The 12,520-nt window shown below is 37.2% G+C and overlaps 1 protein-coding gene across 4 annotated transcripts in view; it reads right to left on the bottom strand.

Annotated features, from left to right (window-relative positions):
* Positions 1-7,067: 7,067 nt before the first annotated feature.
* LOC106074407 (small conductance calcium-activated potassium channel protein-like) overlaps positions 7,068-12,520 on the bottom strand; it is a 183,457-nt gene continuing 178,004 nt past the window's right edge. For all 4 annotated transcript variants that reach the window (XM_056018164.1, XM_056018166.1, XM_056018165.1 and 1 more), the window contains one exon: positions 7,068-12,409. In XM_056018164.1, the coding sequence (XP_055874139.1) occupies positions 12,137-12,409 (273 nt within the window). In that variant the 3' untranslated portion in view covers positions 7,068-12,136. The remainder of the gene's footprint in view (positions 12,410-12,520) is intronic.

The raw sequence follows: 12,520 nt of genomic DNA, 5'->3' as shown, positions 1-12,520 counted from the left end.
ACTTGCTGAGCTGGAGACCACTGGTCAGTTTAATATTTGTCTAATTTTCCGAGACATTTAGTTAGAAGACGGACGACGTACAGCAGCCAGGACAACCACGTGACTTGGCAGAAGTTAAGTCATTGGTTAATATGCATGAATAGGTGCATGACGCGTAGGACGTAAACATCTTTTTTTTTTTTAATAACGTCTGTATTATATATGATAAGAAATTGGAAGATCATTAAATATTGTAATAACTTAAGTGAGACGACTCAACGAGACAAGGATGTCTATTCACAAGACATCACTAATACATTATAACACTCTATCTCTTGCACAGTCTTTTCACTTCGGCTTTAGATTTAAGCGGAAATCGTTCTTCTTCCTAATGTAAACATCCTCCCTAGTTTGGTTTCTAGAAGTGCGCACCTTCTGCACTAGCCTGGATGGCGGTGCGCATGGCAGATTTATAACAATATTTTAAACCAGTGATGCGCAACTTTACTCCTTCTGCGGGCCATTTTCATTTCCAACACACTATATATATTTAACTTATACTAATTCAGGTTAAATTCTACTACACTCCTTACTGTCAGGGGCAGGTATTGCGAGAGTGGATGCGTTATTTCTTTGTTGCTATTTAGGTATGAAAGAGTTATATCTCTTTGTACACACGGGATGGTTTTTGAATGTTTGAGTTTTCCTTGTATGAAAGAGAGAATTATCTTTTTGTTTCCTGTCGAGGATAGTTGGACTTTCCCTAGTAGCTGAAGATAGTTGTTCTATTGAGTGTGTTATTGAACAAGTTGTTTATGTGGATATTAAACTTCTAGTTTTGTTCTAGTTGATGTTCATACAGTGTTTTCTTAATATCGTGTTGGAGATTTGACAATGATAATGTTAAAAATGCAAAGTAATGTATCAAAAGAATAATGCTGTATGTAGACGATGTACAGTAAAGTAACGCTTTCAGACCTTGCGATATATAGGACAGAAGGTATTTTGTTTCTATGGCTTTAAGGAGGGTATCGTGTCTCCAGCACAACGACCAACTTCTTTTTTTTTCCCCAACTAATGTCAGGCACAAATTAGAGCTGGGTGGACTCAGAGGCGCCCAAAGATCCCGAAATGAATAATACCTATTTACAACGTGATTCGGGGCCCCGGTTCGGAAGCCAAGCGCTTTACCACTCAGCCACAGCCGATCAACAGAGATCGAAATAATTTAATTGCATAAATAATAAACATACTATTATTGATCGAATAGAGAAGAAAAAGAACATGCCACCTATATCTTAATGTAGGAGTGTAGGACTGCAACAGTACACATAGGCCTACATAGTTGCACGTATAGTCAGTCCGCCCCTGCCTACATAGTTGCACGTATATTCAGTCCGCCCCTGCCTACATAGTTGCACGTATATTCAGTCCGCCCCTGCCTACATAGTTGCACGTATAGTCAGTCCGCCCCTGCCTACATAGTTGCACGTATAGTCAGTCCGCCCCTGCCTACATAGTTGCACGTATAGTCAGTCCGCCCCTGCCTACATAGTTGCATGTATAGTCAGTCCGCCCCTGCCTACATAGTTGCACGTATATTCAGTCCGCCCCTGCCTACATAGTTGCACGTATAGTCAGTCCGCCCCTGCCTACATAGTTGCACATATAGATCTTGTCATTGTCATAGCGTTTTAAAATATTTTAAATTTGTGTGTGAGGCTGCTATCACGCTTTTATAGGCAAGTGAGCTAAGGGAAACAATGTAAGACTAATATTTTTGTAGATGTGGGTACTTAAAAAAAAAATCAATGATTCTTGGACTGTCGACAGCCACACCATATAAGCAAACCAATTCAAACCCAAACACACACATACACACATGTTCTTTCTAAGTTGTCTGAAATGATTTTGTCTTCTCTTGTCTCTATTAAATTTCAACGTCAAACAGTGTCAGGGGCGCTAACTGGGTATGCTAGATCATAAAATATTCATATGACAACTTTTTTGACTCAAAAATAACTCTATACATTCTACAGGATTATGACAGGGTAACCTCCACAAAGTGTAAGTCGTTAGTTGTTTTTCTCCATTGTGTCCCGAACGTTCACCTTCACCTATCCCTTAGTCCAGCGGTTCTCAACCTTTTAAGCTCGGTGACCCCTTTTTACAATCCCCCACTCTGCCGCGACGCCCCCCCCCACAAACACACACACATACAGCAATAGAAGAGAAGACAGTAACAATCCATATTTTCGATGGTCTTTGGCGACCCCTGGCTAATCGTCAATCGACCCCCAAGGGGGTCGCGAACCACAGGTTGAGAACCCCTGCCTTAGTCTGTTGAATCGTTGGGGCACCACACAAGACTTATCAACCGTCTTTGTCCATACCTCTCTGTCCTTTGCCTTGATTTGAATTTGATTTAATGATAAGACGTACGTCTATTCTTTGATGTCTTCCCCTCACTTCCTCCTGTTCTTCCTGGTACTTATTTTATCTTATAAAAGACAGACGTTATTTCAAAACAGAAGATGATTACGTCCTACGCGTCATGCATCTAGTCATGCATGTTCACCAATGACTTAAATTCTGCCAAGTCATTTGTTTTTCCTGGCTGGCTCAGAGGCGCTCAAAGAAGGAAGTAAGGTCTTCGCGAGCCCTGAGGTCTTTTTGATGTGGCTATAAAGTTTGAGTTTACATTTTTAGCTGCATTTAGTTTTATGATGATTATTATTATTTTTCTATTTTTGTGCTAGTTATTGTAGAGACGCACTTAAGGTGACTGCTAGTGATCACACAATTGTGATGACATTAACCCAAAGCGAGACTGTAGATTAGATATAAATAAACGGACAGTTGAAGCTACACTTTCATAGAGCCATAGACTATATCTATCTATCTATCTATCTATCTATCTATCTATCTATCTATCTATCTATCTATCTATCTATCTATCTATCTATCTATCTATCTATCTATCTATCTATCTATCTATCTGTCTGTCTGTCTATCTATCTATCTATCTATCTATCTATCTATCTATCTATCTATCTATCTATCTATCTATCTATCTATCTATCTAATCTATCTATCTATCTATCTATCTATCTATCTATCTATCTATCTATCTATCTATCTATCTTCCGAACATACATATTGAACCTAAATAAAAATAAGCATGTATCATTCATACGATTACATACGTAGCCTCACATTTATATTAATCTTCTAATCAGTACAAATTATACAGACCCAGATTAGACATTTTTTCTACCTATTTGAAATATTAAAGCCTCTTGAAATTGTGAAACCTAAAATTAAAAGCCTCTTCACCTATTTGAAATATTAAAGCATCTTAACATAGCCTAAATGTTTGTTTGTTTTGGAAAACATTTTACATGTTTCGGATGTTCCTTCAGTGTTGAAGATAGTTTACTTCCTAGTCCAAATCTCCAGCTTGACGGGATAGGAGCGTGCAGGGTTTAAACCCGGGACCATCGATAAATCCAAACGACAGTCCAGCTCGCAAACCGCACGACCAGGCAGCCATCCAATGTCAAAGATCACATCATAAAGTCAGCATCACATAAACATCAGTCTCTGCGTTTTCCATAGTCTGAGAGAATCTTTGTAAAAATTGTAATAAATCGTTTGTCCATTCTGAGTTAGGTTTGTTGTTTTTTTGTTGGAGAGAGAAGAATTGTAAGAACTATAAGCAATAAACACTTAAATATTTCATTACGTTTGTCTAGAACTCTAGATTGATCATTATTTTGAAATGATTGTTTTTCCAGTAAGATACGATGGGGCCTCTGCACTCTTCAGTTTCGTCTAGTCTAGTGGTGAGATATGCGATACTAGAAAACTACTCAAGAATGCATACATTGGCGACACATCGGGCCCTTCGTTAGCTCCTTGTTTATCACAACATATTTGTCCACTCATGACTCAACACTAGCTTACTTTTGTGTGGTATCTGACCTTTGAATTATGGTTTGTATTCGCTTAGGGACTGTATTCGCTTAGAGACTGTATTCGCTTAGAGACTGTATTCGCTTAGGAATTGTATTCGCTTATTTTATCATTAAACTAATGTTGCTAGACAATCTACATACACTGTTTTATGAAAAAACACACTGGACCGACCTATATATTAGCTTATAACAATCTCGTTATTAATAGCAACTACATTTCATTAGTAAATGTGTTTTAGTTATATATTTTTTTTTAAAACGGAAAACATATTTTTGATCCTCATTGTGGGGACACGGTGGCTGAGTGGTATAGCGAATCTGTCTAATCCGGTTCTTAGTGAGCGCCTTGGAGGTAAAATGAACCTGTGTACGAAATTTCATGAGTTTCCGTACGACAGTTTAAGAGATTTCTTGATCATTCAGTGACTCAGTGGTGACTTATAAATATATAGTAGATTGTGGTTCAGTTCTCTATGCATACGAATTATTGTTTCTTTTCTTTAAAGTCTTATGTCCTGAAGCGCCTCTTAATTTAGAGGTTTTACTAATGATGTTACTTATTCAAATGGGAATCTCTTATAAATCTCACGGATCTATTTTGTGTCTGTTCTAGTTTTTTTGTTTTCTTGAGTCGAAGAGTAACAAATAGATGAATAGAGGATGCATATTCTAATATCTGTTCAACCAAAGTTAAATAGTATTTTAGTTATATGTTCAGGTTTAGGTCAATTATTTCAAGTCATAATGCTAAGGAAATTCATTTACATTTGCATTACCTTTGTTCGGAGGATTAATGAATAGTGTAGTCCTTACATACATTAAAATGAAGTTATATCTTTTGTTATTGTGAAATGACGCATTTGCTAATACATTATTTAAGCACGTTAGATCAAGTAAGATGTTTCTCAAACAGTTTACCTTGCTTCTGCCCCACCCAAAATGTGTAGAAATTTCTTCTTTGAATTTCATATTCCTGTACTAACTAACAAACAAACAAACTGACTATTTATATATATATATATATATATATATATATATATATATATATATATATATATATATATATACAACAACAGCATCATAAAATAATTATAACAAAATCAACTACAACAACGATATACAATAACCATTACTACAGCAGTGGCTGAGTGGGTAAACACCTAGCTTCCGAACCTGGGGTCCTGGGGTCCAATCTCGGTGCAGACTTGGACTTTGGACTTCGGGATTTTTAGGGGCCTCTGAGTCTAGCCCAACTCTAATGGGTACTTTAGCTAGAGGAAAGTAAAGTGGGGTGGTTGCTGTGCTGGCCACACCTTGCTCGTTAACCGTTGGTTAAAGAAACAGATGACCTTAACATCATCTGCCCTATAAACCACAAGGTCTGAAAGGGGAACTTTATTCCAACAACTGAGCTTGTTATTAGAGAGTAAGCCATCGTAATAACAAAACAACATAAAGCAGTGTTTCTCAAACTGTGTTCTGTAGAACTCTAGTGTAATGCGAGGCCTGGGTAGGTGTTACACAAACTATTGGAATAGTTAACTAGCAGGCCACCACATGAATTAAAATGTCTAAAAACAATTTAGCGAAGTGTTCCGCTAAATACTCAGAAAGTGCGAAGTGTTCCGCTAAATACTCAGAAAGTTCGAAGTGTTCCGCTAAATACTCAGAAATTGAGAAGTGTTCCGCTAAATACTCAGAAATTGCGAAGTGTTCCGTTAAGGAAAAAGTTTGTGAACCACTGGCATAAAGCAATAAAAACAATCATCATCATCATCATCCAACTCCATTAGAGTGAGGGCTTGAAAGGCTCATATCCTCTCTTGCAAAAGCCCTGGACAGAAACCCTGCTGTCTTGCGTAGTGCATAAATGTCGCCATACAGGTCGAGAATTTTGGGTTTCCCAGACCTGTCGAGACGGAGATCAGCAAGTCTTGGGCAGTCAAACAGAATATGAGGCACGGTTTCCTCTTCTTCCCCGCAGCGGGGGCACCGTGAATCAAAATTTGGCCATAGCCGCGAGAAATATGAGCCAACAGGACAGTGGCCTGTCCTGCACTGTGCTATAATAGCTTGCTCAGGCCTGGACAGCCTCCACCACGGGGAAGTGCGGTCAGGGCGCCTCATGCGCTCCCAGACTCCACGGGCTTTTTGGGACTTGTCCCAGCACTCAAACCACTTTTCCATTTCTGTTTTTTTGTATTATAGCCTGGGCTTGATGAAAGCTTACAGCCTGATCAGTGGGTGCAATTTGCCATCCCTGATGGGCCAAAGAGTCTGCGATTGTGTTGCCAGTCACACCTATGTGACTCGGTACCCACTGCATTATTACAGGGGTGCCATAGCGTTGTTTGATGTTTTGTGAAGCCATGATGACAGTGTTGATATTGGGGGGCCATGGTCCGGGGCTTTGCAAAGCCTGTAGTACAGATTTTGAGTCAGTGACCACAACAATCTGTGTTGCCCTCAAATGTCCCTCGCCGAGTTGAGAGTCAATGACTTTTAAGGCTTCACAGACTGCCATGGTCTCCGCATCAAAACTGCAAACACTACCACATGGTTCAAAGATTTTGACTGTGTAAGAGCCAAGAAAGTCGATGTAGGCTCCATAGCCTGCTCTTCCAGAATCTATTGATGCCGACCCATCAGTGTATGCAAAAATAGCACTGGGCTTGAAGGTATTAATGGTCTCCAGAGCTAGGATTTGAAGGTCGTTAGATGAACGGCTTTGCTTTAGTGGCATTAGGGTCTACTAATTTCAAGCGTATGTCTGGGGTTGTTGGGCGACACCAAGGGGGAAGGGGATGAAAGCGTTGAATGTTTTGTCGGTTGGTGGAGAGGCCAGCTTCATCAGATAGTCTAGTGGCATGATGCATAAAAGACTGCATCTGGATACGTCTTCTGCATCTCCAACCATCAAAAACAAAAACAATAACATCTATCAGCCACAAGAAGAACAAAAAAGAAACAACCACAACAACTGCTATAACAACAACAAAAAATACTATAACAAAGTCATAAAACAACTAACACCTAAAACAACCACTAACCAAAAACTATAAAGTCACAGATAACAAAAAAAAAAACAAAAAAACACCAACTCCGATTGGATATCTGTGTAAGAAATAACAGTTTGCTTTTATTCAATGTAAAAGACATTATAATAAATTTAATGGATCCTTGAACATAGAATCTGAACAGGTTGCACAGGTTCAACAGGTTCAACAACCTAATCAACAACAGACACTTTTGCCGTTTTTTTTTGTCTAGCCCTGAAACTTCAGTAGGAAGGATGGGAAAGGGAGGTAACAGAATACAAAGGGAGGTAACAGAAAACACAGGGACAATAGGGACAAAAGAGGACATAGGACAGAGAGAAAGGACACATAGACCTGTTTAGTTTTAGGGCACGCACTTGTACAGTTACGCACACACTTTCATTTTTAGATGCACCCGACCTTTCCTTATCATTACATGTCTCCCTAGCCGAGACCGTTTGTTAAAGCAGGCCTTATCACTGACTGCGACGTGGTAACGAGGTATTGGTGTACACTGCCCACAGGTTGCGACGTTCCAGGTCAGTGTAAAGGCCTGTCTTCTATGACGATTGGCCACGCAATAGCTCCTACTCAGTTTATATAGATAGTCAAGTGCGGAGCTCTGTTTAATAGTGTCCGAGCAGAGGCGGCCTGAGGGGGGAGGGCGAAGGGGGGAGCAGCAATAAAGAGAATCTTTTGTCAATGTCACCTCATTGTATAACAAATGTGTCACGCGCCCATCGCCCCGCTAAGACCGTCTCTGCCCCGGGTGTACCCTAATTGGCCTAGTTTTCTTTTAGAGTTTATATCTATCAAACTATTCTGTTATATTCCTATATACTCTGCTATATAATATTTGTGTTTGAATATTGTAGACAATTTAAAGAACACTAACTTCCATATTTACATTCCTTCCTGTAATGCTATATTGGTCATTTTGGAAAAATCGTTCTAATTTGCATTATTATAATTTTCTAAAGTCAAGAGGTAAAATATTACTATCACTGTCAAAGTTCTCATAAAAAGGTTTAGTTTTGGTAAACTAATAATGATAAGTTACTTTTCTTTTTAGATCATGATCACTGCCCTACCTATTAAATGGAATATAACTGAAGTTTACTGATTATTGATTTTAAAAATATTTTATCGATTACTACAGCCTTTGTTATCTCATAATTTATTAGTATCTTCGCTATTTCATACCATGTATGGATTATTAGAATATTTGCTTTCTTATCGATTATTAGAATCTTTGCTGTCCTACACATTATTAGAATGCTATTTTATTGATTATTAGTATATTTGTTGTCTATCTTTCTGTTAGAATCTTTGTTGCCATTTCGATTATAAAATTATCGATGCCCCGTTGTTTTAACGAAATTTGAAACAGCCTACATGCGTATCTTATCTTATATAATACAGACGTTACTTCTTGTCCTGTTGTTTTATCAAACCAGATCCTAGAACTATAGGATAGTGTTGGGATTCATAACAGACCCATCTATGCTTCAACCATTAAACACTTCTTGAACCTCTGCTATATGTGGGTGAAAAGTATTCGAAATAGAAGCTAAAAAAACTAGTGGAACTCTTTGATGTGCACGGATATATATATAACGTATAATTTTAATGTAGTTAAAAAATTATTAAGTGACGATTAAAATTGCGAGAGACTGAGTTGGAGAGTGTCGTGTGAGTAGAACTTGTTAAATTTGATAAGGTGCCTAAGACTGTCTTTCTTATGTGGGTACAAAATGCAGGTCAGACGTCCATCAACGACAGTTGTGCATCGCATTCATTCATCAGACGCATTTGTGCATCGCATTAAATCACAAAGACTTATATAGTATAGAAAGTGACAGAGTCAAGGGATTAATGTATACTGCAGAATGAGGGAAAGACTTTAAGGTTTTAACTGACGTAAAGTTTAAAGTGTCAAAGTATAAAGGTCAAAGGTTAAAAAAACAAGAAGTTGTTTAGTTGTAAAACACTCAACATGTCGCAGACAGAATGAAACATAAACGAGTCGTACATGTGAGGCATGTTGATATACCAAGCAGAGAGTTATGTGACATCTATTTACTGACATGACATTCTGTCATCTTACACATTTGTACTTGAGATGACATTCTATCATCTTACACATGTGTACTTGTAATGACATTCTATCCTCTTACACATTTGTACTTGTGATGACATTCTATCATGCACATTTGTACTTGTGATGACATTCTATCATACACATTTGTACTTGTAATGACATTCTATCATCTTACACATTTGTACTTGTGATGACATTCTATCATACACATTTGTACTTGTGAGGACATTCTATCATAAACGTTTGTACTTGAGATGACATTCTGTCATCTTACACATTTGTACTTGTGAGGACATTCTATCATACACATTTGTATTTGTGATGGCATCTGTCTTCTTGCACATTTGTACTTGAGATGGCATCTGTCTTATTACACATTTGTACTTGAGATGACATTGTATTATCTTACACATTTGTACTTGAGATGACATTGTATTATCTTACACATTTGTACTTGAGATGACATTTGCCTTACACATTTGTACTTGAGATGATAACTATCATCTTACACAGAGAACGTTTGTTCATATCATTTATCGTTCTAAAGCTCTAGTTGTCTAAGGCATCCTAAATTATATGCCATTTTATACACATAGGCTAACATTCATTCAACACATCGACTATCTCTTGACGTTAAATTCATTGTACCTAATACATATATACATTGAAGCAATTTATAAACAGATACATGTTTCTAATAACCAGAATTCTAAGGAATAATTACTATAATATTAAGATCACCATGACACGTCATAAATAATAATATAACCTGACATTAACCGTATTCCATTTTTTAAAGTTATTCATCATTTAGACAAGATAATTGAAGTTCGTTAAAAACACATAGAGTTAAGACACTCACCTTGCGATGGTCTATTATTACAGATCTATACGTTTCTATATCAAAGTATATAAATACATAATTCAGTATGTTATCAATCTGCATTTCACACTTTCACATTGAAATTCCGAGACATTTGAAAATGTGCATTTAGAAACGATTATGAAACAATTAAGCGACATAAGATCTTGAAGCAAGCATGCGCCATTTACTTTCCGAAGATACTTAAAGAGAGTCACTGTGTCCATTGCATCTCAGTGATTGGTCAATCATCAGACACTTTTGTAGACACATGTCTCAATGCCCCACATGGCTTTATAATGGACATAGACACAAAAGGCAACGTCTATTTTATACTGTATATGTAATACTATCTAATACTATACACATAACTCCACCTACCCATCTGTTTATACAATAAACTTAACTGGGTAATGGTATTTATGGTACTGATTTTGTACCCCATCACGATTTTAAATACTATTAATGAAGTTCAGTTCACTAACTATAAATCCTTCCAAAGCAATGATTCAGTTATAGGTTTAACCTATTTGGTTATTTTGTCATTCAAGTTTCAATAGATCCTACAGAACTGTGGATTGTTACGTCCCTAGTCAAACCATCATGCACTAAGATGATGGCGGACTCATACCATCATGACGGAAGTCTAATGCCCATACCACATGACTAGGCATCAAGGTTCAACGCCTGACAACGCCTATTTTTTTTTACTGTCATAAACCCTAAACCGTAGTATCACAAAATACACTATAATAGTAACACAACTGTTCAAGACCACCTGTATAACAATTGCGGAGAGACCAAGAGCGAATGTCAAATTTAAAGGGATGTCATTGTTCACAAACAATGAATAAATACTAATTTACATCTTATCTATACAACCATGACGTCAGTTTCTCAACATTTTAAAAAAATACTAAAAACAATCAACGAAACAATTATAATTTGTATAAAAATAATAATTTAAGATGATGAAGGCATTGAGTTGATACTAATCATGTAACCTTAAAAAAAAACAAAAAAACAAAAACAAACAAAGATGGATGCCAGATAAAGTACAGATCATAATTAACAGCAATATATAAGCTTAAAATACATATATAGGTCATGCTTATGGTACATGGAAAATATAAGACACATGATTTTTTTCAATTAAAAAAATCTATTTCAATGTGACCACATGAGAACCAGGGTCAAGGCCAGGGTCCACAAAAGGAAAACAATGTAGACAGTATTACAGTGATTTAAAAGCAGTAATGTTTTTCTTTCAATGAAAAATAATAGGCGCATGTATACGGCTAGGAACGATAACTCATACAGCCAAGGGAGAGTAGGAATGATTAATAATTGAACTGGTAAGCAGGCGTCCTTTATTAATGCAGGCACAACATTGGAACATATGTTCTTCCTATTGTTTTTAGAGCCCTACATGGAACTTCACACGCGTTTAAAATTTTCCAATTTAAATAAAAATATCGACGTTCACCATGCCTAGTACACGAATATTTGAGATACATTTATAATATATTCCTTAGCAAGAAAGATCAGAATATACACAGTATCGCTTTCTTTTGTTGTCCTTTGTGTTGTATATAGGATATTAATAATACTAAAAACCCAGATAACATAAGTGTATTTTATTTAACAAAGATTGTATTTCAATTAATTAGTTGATTTTAGCAGATTTTTTTTAAAACTACGATTAGAGAATCTGACAGTCTAGGACTGTTAGGTCACAGCACAGATCAGCTGGCATTACCCACTTAGCTAATTCATTACTTACGTTGATTGTATATACTCAATAATTTGGACCCTGTGTGCTGACCCATCCTGGGGATATTCAAACTGATTTGGTTATTATCGATGTTAATGAACTGGGTCAATTGTTTTTGTCAATCATTGACATATTTTGCAGAGCTATGAGTCAAGTATATCTCATTAAGATGCCCCTCCCTTAACGCTTTAGTTCCCTCAATGCAATACCACTTAGATATAGCAATTTATTTCCCCCCCCCCCCCTATTAATTTGAGACAGTTCTTAATGACATTGGTTTTTAGGGGAAATAATAATACCTAGCCTAGCTGTGTTTAACGGTTGTTTCCCTTGGCTCATGCACTTTCTTTAATAATCACGAAGGCCCACTCAAAATAGCTAAGCAGAAAATATACGTGTAAGCGTTTACGCTACAGATTCGTATTCGGAGACTTGAAATGCAGGGCCTGGGCTGTCATCCTTGTCCTGATTATTGCCCCTGTCATAGATAGGCATCTCCCGCAGAGAGAACTGCTGTTGAAAAGGTCGTCGTTGTCTGGGATTCGTGGATCTCCTTAATCCAGCAAAGTCCGAGAGGGGTCTGGGGGCGATGCTCCTTATATCCGCATCTTGTCTCTGCTGGGCGCTGACCTGGGTTATCGATCTAGCAATCAGTTCAGGTAGAGTGTCCAGATTTAGCTGGCGAGAAACCAAAAAAAAAAAAAGTCAATTATCGAATAAAAAAAAATCCAGACACAGTAAGTGTTCTATTGTATGGCGCTTTTATGTGACATTTTATTCGAAGTGATA

This window comes from Biomphalaria glabrata, chromosome 1, assembly GCF_947242115.1.
Source record: "Biomphalaria glabrata chromosome 1, xgBioGlab47.1, whole genome shotgun sequence".
NCBI lineage: Eukaryota > Metazoa > Mollusca > Gastropoda > Planorbidae > Biomphalaria > Biomphalaria glabrata.
The sequence above is the reverse complement of the archived record's forward strand: the minus strand, read 5'-3'. Positions and strand labels throughout refer to the sequence as shown.